Source organism: Pleurodeles waltl, chromosome 5, assembly GCF_031143425.1.
Source record: "Pleurodeles waltl isolate 20211129_DDA chromosome 5, aPleWal1.hap1.20221129, whole genome shotgun sequence".
In the NCBI taxonomy this organism is placed as follows: Eukaryota; Metazoa; Chordata; class Amphibia; order Caudata; family Salamandridae; genus Pleurodeles; species Pleurodeles waltl.
This window is the reverse complement of record NC_090444.1, coordinates 231,312,418-231,327,720: the sequence shown is the minus strand read 5'-3', so window position 1 is coordinate 231,327,720 and position 15,303 is coordinate 231,312,418. Positions and strand designations below refer to the sequence as shown.

The 15,303-nt window shown below is 47.8% G+C and overlaps 1 protein-coding gene across 3 annotated transcripts in view; it reads right to left on the bottom strand.

The window, feature by feature from the left end:
* UBR2 (ubiquitin protein ligase E3 component n-recognin 2) overlaps positions 1–15,303 on the bottom strand; it is a 1,248,744-nt gene that overhangs the window by 234,682 nt on the left and 998,759 nt on the right. For all 3 annotated transcript variants that reach the window (XM_069233963.1, XM_069233965.1, XM_069233964.1), the window contains exon 39: positions 6,835–6,970. In XM_069233963.1, coding sequence (XP_069090064.1) covers positions 6,835–6,970 — 136 coding nt within the window. The remainder of the gene's footprint in view (positions 1–6,834; positions 6,971–15,303) is intronic.

Sequence of the window (15,303 nt, the reverse complement as noted above, 5' to 3'; positions counted from 1 at the left end):
CCTCGCTGCTTCCTAAAACTCTGCAAATTCATCTTCAGCTCCTGCCTGCATTTGCCAGTGCTTGTTGGTGATCTGACTAGTCACTAACCCTCCTGCAATCAGGTGACCGTTGTAGGAAAGCTCGCAGGTGACTCCTGGGACCCTGCAGCTGGACTTCTTCCTCCACCGACTTGCAGGAACTTCACCTCTAGGAGGATAGGCATTGCCACCTGCCCCACTTGTGCACCTCCAAGGGTGCTGGACTCTGTCCCTTTCCTTTTCAGGTTTTCCACACCCAGAATCTGTCCCTGGATTCCACCGGCTTGGTCCACGGGTCATGACAGCAGCTCCATAATCCAAGGCTCCACGGACTTCAGAGAGAGTCCATTCTCCCCTCTGCATCCGGGTCCCTGTTGTAGGCACTCCTGTCTCCTGGATATCCCCGGTATGGGGGCACTCTCCCACCTTCCACTTGTCTGTTGGTTTCCTTGGGGTCCACTGGGAAAGGTCCTGAATCACACAAACTCCGACCACTACTCCCTGTGTTAGTCTATGGGACGACTGGGTCGGTAACTACCTTGCACCTGGTCGCTGAGGACACATACCATACTTACCACTGGTGTTTTCATCTACCCCCAGCTCCAAGCTAACTGTGGTTGGGTTCACTATTTCGCATTCCACTTTCTTAGTATATGGTTTACCCCCCCCTCCCCCCCAGCCCCCCATAGGGGCCTGTACATTTTATGTGTGTAGATATCGCCAAATGTAGAAATACCAATGCTGGTTTATTAGTAGCGCTGTAATAAAGAATCCTTTATTTTTTTACAACAATGGTGTGGTTCTTCCTTGTGAGTAAGTCACTGCCTGACCACTGTGGTAGTGCAAGTGCTTTACATTCCTCTGGGATAAGCTTCAGCTGTCGCCTCAGCTTCCCCTAGAGAGCATTTGCTATCTGGACACCTATTCACTATCACTCAGGGTTGCCTTGACTCGGTATAGGGTGCCACACCATAGGTGTACACCAGAAACTGAGCCAGCCTTCTACACCTGGCACATTCCCTAAAAGAGCAGACTATTCTGGGGATTGCTGTAATGGTGCCAAAAGGCTCAAAATGCATGCCTCTTCTTAGCTCTCTAGGGTAGAGTCGCCTTTTTGCCAAACAGGCAGAACCGAAGAGTATGTCAATTAAGGATGGCTGGACGTCCCCCAGAGAAGCCTGCTAATATCATCCATGCATAGCTCTGGAGCACCATGCTTGTCCCAATAGATCTATCTAGACAATCAATGGTTTCTATGCCCAAGCGGATGACTTTCTTAGACACATCCTGACCACCCTGAATGGTTTGGGCAAAGACAGCCTGTAAGTCTTCTGGGACTGCAGGTAAAATCTCACCAACCATGTCCCAAAAGGCGTGGGTGTAACATCCAACAAGGCAGCTGGTGTTGACCGACCTCACGGCAAGGCTGGCAGAGGAGAACATTATTTTGCCAAATGTTTCCATATGTTTGGACTTTTGATCAGGAGTGCTGTAGAGCCATTTTAGTGATTTTTGAGGGCATGTTTTTTTTTTTTAGCAACTAGGCCTGCTGCCTGTGCCCTTTAGCTTAGTAACATTTCATTTTATTGTTTTATAATCAGCCACATTTTATGATGATGTTTTATTTTTACATTTCTTAGCATGACATTAATTTTACTCTGTGCTTTTTCCAAGGCTACAACTAGATAGGATTATCTGCAGAAGTGGCACACTGCATCTCTTACATTTCACCGAAAGCTATGTATTTTTACTTGGGAACAATTTCTCAGGAAATTAGTTGTTTTATTATAAAAATATCTCTCTGTCCCATACACGTTAGAGGGAGGTTCCAGACAGATGAGCACGACTGCATGCTGTCTGACTTCTTTACAGCTGCTTGCTGAGACTACCGGTTCCTGGCCTACATGGGGATCTCTACAGACAACAGACTTCTCCACTACTACCATACTCGGTTATGGGGGGATTATGTTTTCCCGGGGGAATCCTGATGGGGGGATTAGGGCTTATTCTGCTATGCTGTAACATAGAACATTAGCAGCGTAGGTAGGAATCACATGTATCGTGCATAGTGACAGTATCGTGGAACTTTTGTGTTTCACTTTTCATGTCACCATTTTGCATCTAATGTGATTCATCATCCTAGCATTTCACGCTATTCTATCCAAGATGCAGCTGATTCAGTAAATCTTACCATTCCCTGCTTCTGTTTGTCTTTGCATGGGTGAGGCGAATGCAGCTGAGAGAAAAGGATGAGATCTGATCCCTCACGATTTCCCTGAGAAGTCATAATGTCATGCGCCCGGTTGCCACAAATCATCCCTGCTGTTGGGCAGAGAAGAGGTGCTGCTAGCTGGCCGGAAACGGATTAGTCCAACAGTTGTCACATGGTGTGGGACTCGACTGAGTTCCCCACAATTCAGGTGTGCTGCAGCCCAAATCTAGCAGCCTTATTGGTGCAATGAGAGCTAACGCGACAGGAGTAGCTTGAAAGGCTTTAGTGTTGACTCTGCCAGTGGATGCCTTCACCACTTTGTGCAGTTGGATGCTGGGTTAGGAAATCAGGGTCACCTGAAGTTTGTATATGACAAAGGGTGGCCTGTTGATTGACTGGAGGCCAGAACACTGTTTGTCCAAGTGCTCAAAACCATATAAGGGTGTGCCTCATCGAAGGGCTGGAGTGGTTCGTTTGGTGCATAGCCAGGCTATGGTGGGAGGGGAGATCAAGGGCATCAGCAGACATCTTAATACCAGTAGCAAAAGATTCAGTTGCTGACTTGAGGGGGAAACCATTCATTTATCAGGTGAGTTATCCCCTCTTGTTCCCAACCTTTTGACTTCTGTGGACCCCGCTGAAGCACAACTGGAAACCAAAGATGCCCAAGTCATTTCTACTATCTGTACCTCAACAATAATGCACAAACAATTAAGCAAACATGTATATGATAAATCACAGAGATATAAGACGCAGGTTGTAATTCGAAATCAAAAGATAATTACGCGAAATCAGAGCTTTATGCATAAGTGTAGCTGGATTGACACTGGCCTCGGACAGACAAGTTAGCAATGAAGCTTAAGCATGGACAAAGCTGGAGACTATGCAGGCTTTTTGTGTCAAATGGAGACAAAGATAGTGATTGCCTAAAAGCTAGACCAGGTGCTAATTTTGCTAGAGTAAGTTACTACTGGAAAGTGGCACTCATTTAGCTGAAGTGCAGGCATGCCCCTTTATTAGTCAATGGATGGTAGGTGTTGGAGGTGCCTACTCAAGTAAAACAGTGGATGGAGTAAATGCAGCATGGAGGAGTGCATTAAGCAGTTGACCTTTGTATACATGTGCAGATCACTGGGTGCTTAGAACAATGGCTCTCCAAGTGTGCAAATGCATATGATTTTCTAGAAAATCATAAGAAATTCACTATTGTTTTTATTAAGAAGCAGATCCTCATAGAAAGGACCATTTTATACAGCTGCTTAGCTCAAAATGCTTATGAACATTGACAAAAAATTATGGTTAGAGGTCATAGGGGTCTGCGGGCCCCCTGAGTAAATGCTGCAGACCCCCCAAAAGCCCACAGAGCACAGGTTAAGAACCACAGAGATACTCACCACAATGGTCGCTTGTTGGCCCATATACAAATAGACTTCATGATAAGGTAAGGTAAACTCTTCCCTATTGTGTCCACTGTTGTCTCCATATGGCTAGCTCTGGTTGGAGTCAGAGCCAGAAGGTTTCATTGGTGTTGAAAGGCCACTGCGCAGTAATGTAATAGTGTCTGAATCTGAGGGACTGCAAATTGGCTGCACCAGATCAGGTTTTAGCCACCCAAAAGGATGGACGGAGCGCTGAAACTTTTCAAACAGTCACTCCAGTCACAGATCTGGGTTTAATCCATTGTTCTGTTGCTCACCATGCAACCCCAGTTTGGGCTCAGCCATATGCAAATCAGTCTTGACCTTGTTCCCCCTGGGAGCAGTCCAGCCTGAACTGTCAAGGCTAGGTCCTCCTTTGACTGGACACAAGCATCCTGGGACCTGTTTCAGGGTATCCCCCTTCATCAGCCAGGGTAGCTAGAATCCAGTGGCACAGTGAGCACGGGCCCACGCCTGGGCATACCTTTCCCACTTAGGGCAACTTTAGCAACACAAAAGAATGATGGACAGAGTGTTGAAACTTTTCAAACGCTCACCTCAGTCACAGATCTGAGTTTAATCCATTGTTATTTTGCTCACCATGCCACCCCAGTTTGGACCCAGCTATATGCAAATCAGTCTTGACCCTGTTCCTCATGGGAGCAGTCCAGCCTGAACAGGGCCAAGACTGATCTGCATATGGCTGGGTCCAAACTGGAATGGAATCAAGCTAGCCTGGATGAGGCAGGGTGATACCCCGAAACCAGTACCAGGATGCTTGTTTCCAGTCCAGTGAAGACCTGGCCTGGCAGTTCGGGCTGGACTGTTCCCATGGGGAATAGGGTCAAGACTGATTTACATATGGCTGGGTCCAAACTGGAATCGCATGGGTAGCCAAAAAACTATGGATTTAGGCCCAGATCCCTGTAATGGGGGTGAATGTTTGACATTGTTCAGCATTCCATCCATCACTTGTTCTTTTTGCAATTGTTGCCCTAAATGGGATGGGTATGCCCAGACGTGGGTCCCATGCTCCCAATGCCACTGGAGCCAAGCTAGCCTGGTTGAGGAGGGGTGATAACCCGAAACCGGTCCCAGGATGCTTGTTTCCAGTCCAGTGAAGACCTGTGAAGGCCTGGCATGGCAGTTCAGGCTGGACTGTTCCCATGGGGAACAGGATCAAGACTTATTTGCATATGGCTGGGTCCAAACTGGAATGGCATGGGTAGCAAAAAAAACAAAAACAATGGATTTAGGCCCAGATCTGTATACTGGGGGGTGAATGTTTGAGATTGTTCAGCATTCCGTCCATCAATTGTTCTTTTTGCAGATAACGTGCTCGGCACAGCCTTGGTCTGATACCATGATATGTTGCGACACCTCCTTCGGTGTCAGTGCCAGAGCTTAAGTCCAAGGGACCAGAGCAGGTTTCAGCATTGGACCCGAAGTCAGCACCAACACCAGTGCAGAACCTGAAGTGGGAGTAAGTGACACAGACAGTGTAGAGGACGGATCCGACTGGAGTCCCAGGTGGATCACTGGATTAAAAGCACACCAGAGGGAGCCAGAAGTGTGTTGAAAATGTATAGCATGGACTCTTGAAAGGCTTCAAACAGCAGTGACTTCACTGTTGGACCCAGAAACTTGTGGTGCAACAGAACCAAAGTGGATTTGGCTTCACAGTGCAACAAGAGCAATGCCTAAATGCATTGGATTCTTCAGCCACCTGTCATACCCAGGCCCCCCTGCAGCTTTCCAGTAAATAGCGTCCAATCTTTTGCCTAAAATCAATGGCGGAAGTCTTAGAACAGGCACACCCCGGAGTACATAACACTTCTCTGTCTAGGTTACTGCCCGGTAGTTGGGTGACCAAAAACCCCATCTGACAGCATGCCCAAACCATGTGGAAGAAGTCTAGGGCAAGTCCTATATATTTCAGTTATCTTACAAGGGGTGAGTTAAGACTAGTGTGTATAGTTGAACTGGATAAACTTTACTCAAGTATTCCTGGAAACCTTCAGAGGGTAAGCTACTATCCCATTCCAGTCCCTCTCTCCGATTTTGTTCCCCAAGTCAGCCTCCCACCTTGTCTTAACTCTGTCTAAGCTTCTACCCTCCATCTTGTTTAATGCTTTATAGAGCCAGGTCACGAAGTGGCCGCTAGCCCCCACTGTCACCATTATTGTAAAATCACAAGTTGCTGGGGGTCCTCCATGTCTACCCACCATAAATATTAGAACACAGAAGTTAAAGATTCTTGTGTCAAGAACTTCCCAGACCACCATCCCATATCAATTCTCTGATCAGGGAACATTTCTTAAACTAGGAGCCAGAACACAACCAGGTAGATTAGCGTAAAAAGAAAATATAAAGAATATAATAGTCTAGGCAAAAAAGACCATCTTGGTCAGGGGCATATGCACCATGGTCAGCAGGCACAGGGAAAACCACAACAATATGTATGCTACGCTTAAGTGACCTCAACGCCCCCAGATTTCCTTCTCGAAGGTCATCTAATTCATGCTAGACATGTACCCATAAGTATTTAAAGGTGTTTGGGGCCTATTCGATTCCAAGTTCACTAGTCCCCAATAACCTCCCTGATAGAGATACTGAGAAAACACGTTTCTAAACAGAAACCACTGATTCTAAATTAGGAAAATATTTAACATGTTTTTTTTTTTATATACAATAGACTCGGATCTATAAACTTTTTTTTTGTTTCAGTTTTTATTTGCTATCTGCGGTTTCCTCTATAACCTAACTTTGTAGTGCCTGGATGCCTCATGACACCGAAGTACCCTTTAGAAGTCTTCTAATTAAAAAAAAAAATACTTACGAAGGACCTGCAGAAATTCAGCAAGATTATGAAATCAGAACTTTTTTGGAATACACACACTAAAAATATTGCTGAAATAATATCTATGAGGATACTGTGGCTTTAGTGACCCCTGATTTGTCTACTTTCAAAAATGTCAACAGTAAATACCTAAAGGATGATATTTGAGAAATCGTTTCTGTGATACTTATTTAAATCCATTTCAACAAATCAGTGTTTGCAGCAATGTGGCATTTAAGTTCTATAAAATGACTGATTTCAAAACATAAATTCTACGATTTTTTATGCTGAGAACAGACACATTAGGGGCAATGGGAATATTAAGTAAATCAAGCAAATAAAATCACCTGCAGATGAGGTCAGCAGAATCTGCACAATGTGTGCCATTGTAACAATCCGAAAGAGATGAAGATCGCCTGTGCAAAGACTTGTTCCTGAAAAGTCTTGGCACTGCACAGCTGGGAAAGAAAGCACCACGCTTACCTGCAAGAAAATATAAAAGGTCTAAGAATATTTTAATTTACAATACAAAGCAGATAAAACTGTTTAAATTCTGTCTGTGTCGCAACCAGTGCTTTAAATGGAAAAATAGAAGTGCAGGTACTCTGTAATAGAGTACCTGCTTGTTTCTGAGAAGTGCCGGTACCCTCCAATTAAAAGTATTACGTTTTTCTTGAGATAAGCCGGTACTCTCCATCTCAAAATAAAAAAGTGCCGGTACTCAGTACCGGAGAGTACCGGCCCATTTAAAGCACTGGTCGCAACATATAGACATTGTCAACGGGGTTGAAAGATGCAGTGCCATAAGAGCTTCTATACATGAAAGAATGCTACATTACAAATGTACTCCTTAAAAACAGTTTCACAATCAAGTGCTAAGATTTTGTATTTTATTTTTCAGCATAATTTCAGTCAAATAGCTTACTTTTTAAATACAAGACTAATTTTGCACCATTTTCCTCATAAAAGATTGTTTGCAAAGATTCCGGTAAAATAGCTTGTTTTTTTTAAATAAAGGCCACATTCTGGCATCATTTTGTGCCTTTTTAAGAACCATAAAAAAGGATGCTACGCTATGCTGAATCAAAAAGGTATTGCAGTACGATCAATACTCACCATCATCCAAGATTTCTGTAGATGGTTAGTTAAAAAATATTCATTTGATTTTTTTTTTTTTGTGTTGTAATTGTTTTATTATGTATGAATGTCAATGCGAGTATATCGTTACATAGTAGCAATGAACAAAGGTAAAAATAAAGATAAACAAGGGGCAAGATCACAAGTTCCCCACATTGCTATCCAAAATAAAAGGCAAAGAGGGAGCACATGCTTTAGGCCAGGTAACCGCTAGGGGGTATGCCAGCCAGCCAGCATGATTGGATCACGGTCTGAAATGAGTCTGCCGTGCATGACCATTGAGCTCCTATGCGGTATCTCTCCCACTGGAAGAAGTTTATATGAGCGGGGGCTCTGCAGAGCAAGTATGAGATACCTCATGTCTGAGCCTGCCTGGTAAGGCACATTCAAAGGCAAATGGAGACAGTGATCTGACTCCCAGTTGTCCCTGGAGAGAAATCTATGGAGGCATCTGCAGGAAGAGGTGATGCATCTCCAGCTTGTTCAAGGGCTGGGGGAAGTGGGAAGGTGGGGACTAGAGGTGAGGAAGAGGGACAGGAAGAGAGGGAGAGACGGAGGGGGGACCTGGTGCCTTAGAGACAGAAGAGGGAGTGGGTAAAGTATGGGGGGGAAACGGGGGAGGGATGGGGGTAGAGGAGGTCAGGTGAGCAATTGCAGTGTCTCTGAGATGGAGGAAAAGGGGGGGAAGGGAGAGAAGGGGGGAGGGTGTGAAGAAGGGAGGAAGGAGAAGAAATGAAAGTCGGAAGAAAAAGAAAAGAAAATAAAAAAAAGGGGGCAGGGAGGGGAGTGAAACGCATGGGGAATTAGCTGGAGACTGGTGACGGCATGTCAGGCCTTTTGAAAGCAAGGGTGCCCACACCTGGGTAAAGATGGCAGCCTGGTCTTGAAGACTATAAATGATTCTCTCATGTTTAGCTATGGTAATCATCGCCACTATCCATTCTTCAGGCGTGGGGGAGGTGACAGATCTACAGTGCCGTAGGATACATATTTTTGCTGTTGCTAGGGTAGTATGTAGTAACCTTTTTTGCTGTTGTGTAAAGCTCCTGGAGCTGTACTTTGGTAGGGTTTGATCCAGTTTTTATATTTTTTATCTTACAGATAGTCCTTAACTCTGAGCTCCTGAGATGCAGGTAAGGGGTGAGGTTGAGTTTCACCATCTCTTCTGTGCTAGACATTATTTTTCTAAAAGTTGGGATACTTTTTAAGAATCTAAAACTATTTTTAGAACTTAATCCAAGCTTTTACAAAACATTTAAACTCTAAAAGAAATGCTAACAGGGACTTACACAAAGCCCTAGCAGGACTTTTACAAATTTAGAAAAATAGCTCAATTTGCAAAAATCTGTATCTAATGACAATTTTTGGAATTTAGTCATGTGCTCAGGTATTGGCTGAGTAGTCCAGCAAATGCAAAGTCTTAGACCCCAAAGCTGATCCACCAATGTAGGATGTTGGCTCTGTATATACTATTTCAAAGTAAGAAATAGTGTGCACAGAGTCCAAGGGTTCCCCTTAGAGGTAAGATAGTGGCAAAAGTAGATAATTCTAATGCTCTATTTTGTGGCAGTGTGGTCGAGCAGTAGGCTTATCAGAGGGTAGTGTTAAGCATTTGTTGTACACACACAGGCAATAAATGAGGAACACACACTCAAAGACCTATAGGTTTTTATATTGACAAAAATATTTTCTTTTTTGTTTATTTTAAGAATAACAGGTTCAAGATTTACAATTAATACTTTAAATGTAAGGTACTTCACTTAGATACTTAAGGAACTTTGAATGAAAACAATATCATGTACAGTCTTTGTAAAAATGGCAATAAGCTATTTTCAAAGTGGACACAGTGCAAAAAGCAATAGTTCCAGGGGGAGGTTAGTAAAGGTTAGATTAGGAGGTAAGTAAAACACTTACAAATCTCAGTCCTGGGGCATAGGCAGTCCACCGTTGGGGGTTCAAGGCAACCCCAAAGTTACCACACCATCAGCTCAGGGCCGGTCAGGTGCAGAGGTCAAAGAGGTGCCCAAAACGCATAGGTGCCTATGGAGAACAGGGGTGCTCCGGTTCCAGTCTGCCAGCAGGTAAGTACCTGTGTCCTTGGGGGGCAGACCAGGGGGGTTTTGTAGAGCACCGGTGGAAGGGGGAGGGGAGGGGGAAACGAGAAGGCAAACAAAGAACACCCTCAGTGGCACAGGGGCGGCCGGGTGCAGTGTGCGAAGCAGGTGTCGGGTTTTGTATAGGTTTCAATGGAGGGACCCGGGGGTCGCTCCAGCGGTGCAGGCAGGCACAGGGGGGGCTTCTCGGGACAGCCACCCCCTGGGCAAGGCAGAGGGTCGCCTGGGGTTCACTCCTGCGCTGAGGTTCGGTTCCCTCAGGTCCTGGGGGCTGCAGGTGCAGTGTTGGTTCCAGGCATCGGGTCCCTTGTTACAGGCAGTTGTGGTTAGGGGGAGCTTTTGGATTCTCTCTGAAGGCATCGCTGTGGGGGCTCAGGTGGGCCATCTCTGGTTACTCACTGGTTTGCAGTCGCCGGGGAGTCCTCCCTGTGGTGTTTGTTCTCTGCATCTCAAGCCGGGGGCGTCGGGTGCAGAGTGTGAAGTCTCACGCTTCCGGCGGGAAACGTGTAGTCTTTGAAAGCTGTTTCTTTGTTGCAAAGAAGTATCTGGTTTTGAGCAGTCGTCTTCCTCCTTCTCTGCAGACTTGTAGGTCAGCAGTTCTTCTTGTTTCTTCAGGTTGCAGGAATCTGATTTCCTGGGATGTGGGGTGCCCCTAAATACAAACTTTAGGGGTGTGTTTAGGTCTGGGAGGGCAGTAGCCAATGGCTACTGTCCTTGATGGTGATTACACCCTCTTTGTGCCGCTTCCCTGTGGAGAGGGGAGCCCATCCGTAATCCTATTGGGGGAATCCTCCAAACTCAAGATGGAGGATTTCTAAAGGCAGGGGTCACCTCAGCTCAGGACACCTTAGAGGCTGTACTGACTGATGGGTGACTCCTCCTTGTTTTTCTCATTATCTCCTCCAGCCTTGCTGCCAAAAGTGGGGGCAGTGGCCAGAGGGGCCGGCATCTCCACTAGCTGTCTCCAATGGCTGGGATGCCCTGGGGCGCTGTAACAAAAGGCATGAGCCTTTGAGGCTCACCGCCAGGTGTTACAGTTCCTGCAGGGGGAGGTGAGAAGCACTTCCACCCAGTGCAGGCTTTGTTCCTGGCCACAGAGTAACTAAGGCACTCTCCCCATGTGGCCACCAACATGTCTGGTGTGTGGCAGGCTGGTAGAAACTGGTCAGCCTACACTCAAAGTCGAATTGGTATTCATGGGGCATCTCTAAGATGCCCTCTGGGTGTATGTTACAATAAATTGCACACTGGCATTAGTGTGCATTTATTGTGCTGAGAAGTTTGATACCAAACTTCCCAGATTTCAGTCTAGCCATCATGGAACTGTGGAGTTTATATTGAGAAACTCCCAGACCATATACTCTTATGGCTACCCTGCACTTACAATGTCTAAGGTTTTGCTTAGACACTGTGGGGACATAGTGCTCATGCACATAAGCCCTCACTTGTGGTATAGTGCACCCTGCCTTAGGGCTGTAAGGCCTGCCAGAGGGGTGACTTACCTATGCCACAGTCAGTGTGAGGTTGGCATGGCATTCTGAGGGGCATGCCATGTCGACTTAGTCATTTTCTCCCCACCAGCACACACAAGCTTTGAGACAGTGTGCATGTGCTGAGTGAGGGGTCCACAGGGTGGCATGAGACATGCTGCAGCCCTTAGATACCTTCCCTGGCATCAGGGCCCTTGGTACCAGGGGGACCAGTTACAAGGGACTTATCTGAGTGCCAGGGCTGTGCCAATTGTGGAAGCAAAGGTACAGTTTAGGGAAAGAACACTGGTGCTGGGGCCTGGTTAGCAGGGTCCCAGCACACTTTCAATCAAAACTTAGCATCAGCAAAGGCAAAAAGATAGGGGGTAACCTTGCCAAGGAGGCATTTCCTTACACACAACCATCAGGAAACGGCAAAGTGAATCGATACTCATCCAGACATCAGAGCAGCGAAGTGTCTGTTGTTCCAAGTCTGGGGGTGACAGGGGTCTCTGCCCTCGTACCATCCTGCAGCCCAGCAGAAAGCAGCAAGGTCAAGGTGTATCCGCAGGGGGCTTCAGAGGGAAGCAAGACTTGACCCTGTCAGCCACTTGTGTGTGGGGAGCCTCCGCATGTAGCACCCGCCCTCTGTCATCATGGCTGTTCATGAGTTGCTCCAAGTCTCGTCCTCTGGGGTGGGAGACTGTAGGGCGGCGGTCTGATCCCGACCCTCCTGGGGCGGGGCTTTGAGGCAGTGTAGTCTGATCTGTCACAGATGAGTCTCGAGGTGGAATCGGGGCAGATGTGCCCATAGGGAGAAAGCTATCCAGGAAAGAGCGTAGGTCCTCCGGATCGTAGACGTCTTGGGACACACCGTTTTTCGTAACCCACATTCTCGCCGGTTCGAACAGGCCATATTTCACCTCCATCTGGCGTGGTCTGGGGCAGAGGGCCAAAAAAGTCCTCCTGCGCTCACTGGTTTCCTTGGAGAAGTCCGCTGATGTCCGGATCTCCTGGCCGTCCATCTGACAGGGCCCGTGTAAGTGTGCTCGTTGTATGAGCTGTCGGGCTTGCGTGTGATGGAGAAGGCAGGCTATGATCAGGCAGGGGCGAGCAGTCGCTCTGGGTTCTTGGGGCCAAGCCTGTGAGCCCTATGGAACTCCAGGGGAGGGTCGAAGGTTATGCCTGTGAGTTTGGGCAACGCCTCCAGCAAGAACGAGTGCATATCCTCGCCTTCGATTGCTTCAGGAAACCCTAGAATCGAATGGTATCTCTTCGGCTCCTGTCTTCTTAGTCGGTCAGTTTGCTGCGAAGGTACAGGAGTTCCTGGTCCCGGTCCTGGGAGGTGGCAGCTTGGGCTTCCACCATTGTCACCCTTTGTTCCAGACCCATCACACGGGACTGGAAGCCTGCAATGTCAAGATGGATGGATTTTGCTTTTGCCGTCAATGAGGCCATTGCATTGTCCATCCCCTCCAGCCTACGACCTACCGCTGATATCTCCTGGAGGATATGATCCATGGTGGACTCCTAATCGTTGTCCGACATGGTATGGATCCGGGCAGGCTGTTGGGCCACCGGGACAGGGGGTGACGTCTTTGAGTGGAGTAAGGCCTCGGAGAAGAGCAGCTGCCTCGCTGGTTTGCCTGAGTTCTTGGCCGCCGACCTGCCACCTGGCGTCTCTGGCCCGCCAATGAGCCTAGGTACGGTGTTGAACAAAGCCAGGGACGCAAGCGGGCCACCTCCACGGGTAAAGTAGGGCATAGTCTGCGTACCGAGATGAAGGGGAGAGGAGGTGAAGGGTCTCCGCCCTATCAGCCAGACACTTAGTGGCTGTCACATCTCAGGCGGGACTTGCAGCATAATCCGTGCTCACAAAGAAAAAACAGGTTTCAGCTCGGTGAAAGGTATGCGTCTGTCTGCTTCTGTAGGGGGTATGCTGGCAAAAGGAGTTCCTTGTTCTGTGCTCAGGGGTATGAGAACCCCGTATGGAGAAGCCAACCTGCCCAGTCCATCATGGGTCATTTCCTGGCTGTCATTTGTACACCACTCTCCACCCGTTGCGCCCAGTGAGGGGGAAGAGAGGGAGGCAGGGGGACATGGGCGATAAACGGTGGTAAGATGGAAGGCTTCCAATATGGCCAACGTGCCCTTCAAGGGTCTAGATGACAAATGGGGGAGGGCAGAGGGTCAGACAAGGGAATGGTCTCACAGTAGGGTTACCAGTCTCCGCCTGTGATGGGAGGTCTCCGCTCTGGTCCTGATAATGTCTCTCAGCTCTTATCCCCCAATGCTGTATCCCGCTTCGATGGGGACCATTTGGCCAGGATCCTTTGGGCAACGCTAATTGTGTGTAGGTGCGCCCCCTATGGCTGACGTGCTGGCCCTGGTCAGGGTAGATGGGCCCCCTGTGGTGAAATACTAAGAAAGAAGGAAGGTCGTCCACTCAGTCTGGCCGCTGCCCCCCCTTTCCTCAGGCAGGCCTGTCCTGTGTGGTGCAGGGTAGCGCGGAAGACCCCGTCACTGCCGGGGGAGGGGAGAAGGAAGGAGCCCCCCACCCAGCAGGGAAGGGAGAGGACGAGTGAAGAAAGGCGGACGAGGGTGAGGCACCAGTTGTAGGCGCCGCCTGCCTCCAGCCTCTCCATGCCGCACGATCTCTCCTGGGCGCAAAAGTACTGTGGCTCCCGGCACCGACCCCACCTCGAGCACTCCGGGGCGGCACCAGGCAGAATAGCACAGATTGCGCGGGAGGCGCAGGAAAGTGCTGCTCCAGCTCTCGCCGTGGGCCCCGTATCAGCAGCAGGGTAGCGAGCCGGTGAGGGGAGGAGGGGCCACAGCAAGATAGAGCAGTGCGACTTCGTTCCAGGCCCTCCCAAGGCCGTTAAGTGCGGGAGACTGCGGTCCGGGGTCACGTCACGATTCCTTAGTGCTGGGATTCATGGGTCTACAAGATCTGCTTCGTCCTCGGGGTTCGCCCCTCCCACGGCGGCATCCTCAGTTCACTCCTCCGTCGTCAGTGAAAATGTCCCAGGTCCCCGCATCACTCCCCTCCCCGGCTCCAGTCCCGCCGCCCTGCGGAGCTCTCTTCTCAGGTGGCCATCTTCGTCCGTGGCTAGACCACTCCCCTATAGATTTGATTTTACAGGTGGTCAATTTTTGTCTTTTTAGTTTGCCGCTTGACAGCTTTAGTTATCTGTCAGAGGTCACGCAAACACAACAATGATCAACATCAAGAGAGGGCTCTGGGTTAGACCCCATCAGCTATTGATTGTGCGGAATGTCATTTACATTTTAGAGCAGCCCACTGCATTTCACGAACGTACATTGTTTCCAATGAAATTTGAACTAGTTCATTCGAAACATTCCCACTGAAGACGCATCTAACGACCCACTGCTCTTGGTGGCAGCAACCCAGTTCTTAGCATTTAATCAGGAAATCTGCAGTAACCTCTTTCATTAGGCTCTCCTAATGCACTAATAGGAAGCTGTCTCAGCAAAAGGCACCTGACATTATTTTCATAATCCTGCTGCGCATGTAAAATATGTCCTGTGCTTAGTTAGATACTTCTGAAGGACAACACTTCTTGTAGTTTTGTCATTCCATTAAGTGGTATAATAAATGTGAGCTCTGCCAAAGCCTTAAGGAGCACCTCTCCTTGGGGGTGGCAAGGGGTACCCCTGCCCGATTTTTATTTACTCCTGTCCACTTTTTATTATCATTAAATTTATTTGCTGAGTTCTCTTTATTAAATTTGAAATGGAGTTTTGTAAAGCAGTTACAAACCACTGTCAAGTAGAGCCCAGAGAACTAATAAGATCAGGGTAACGAATAAACCCAATCCCTAGAGTAAAGGTTTCACCCCTCCAAAACCCCAGATTAATGGGTGCAGACAGACCATAATGCAGGACTCAGCAATACTAAAATCCGCAACAATTATAAGGATAAAACTCCCTCAAGATCATATTACGGTGTAGAAATAGATCAGTTTGGATGTAAGCCACACAAATGTATGGTGTCAATCATTGTAAAATCATGGTGACAACAGTCCAAAACCCTGAGTCTATAAAGATAAAATAGTAACCACTCATTGCTGCC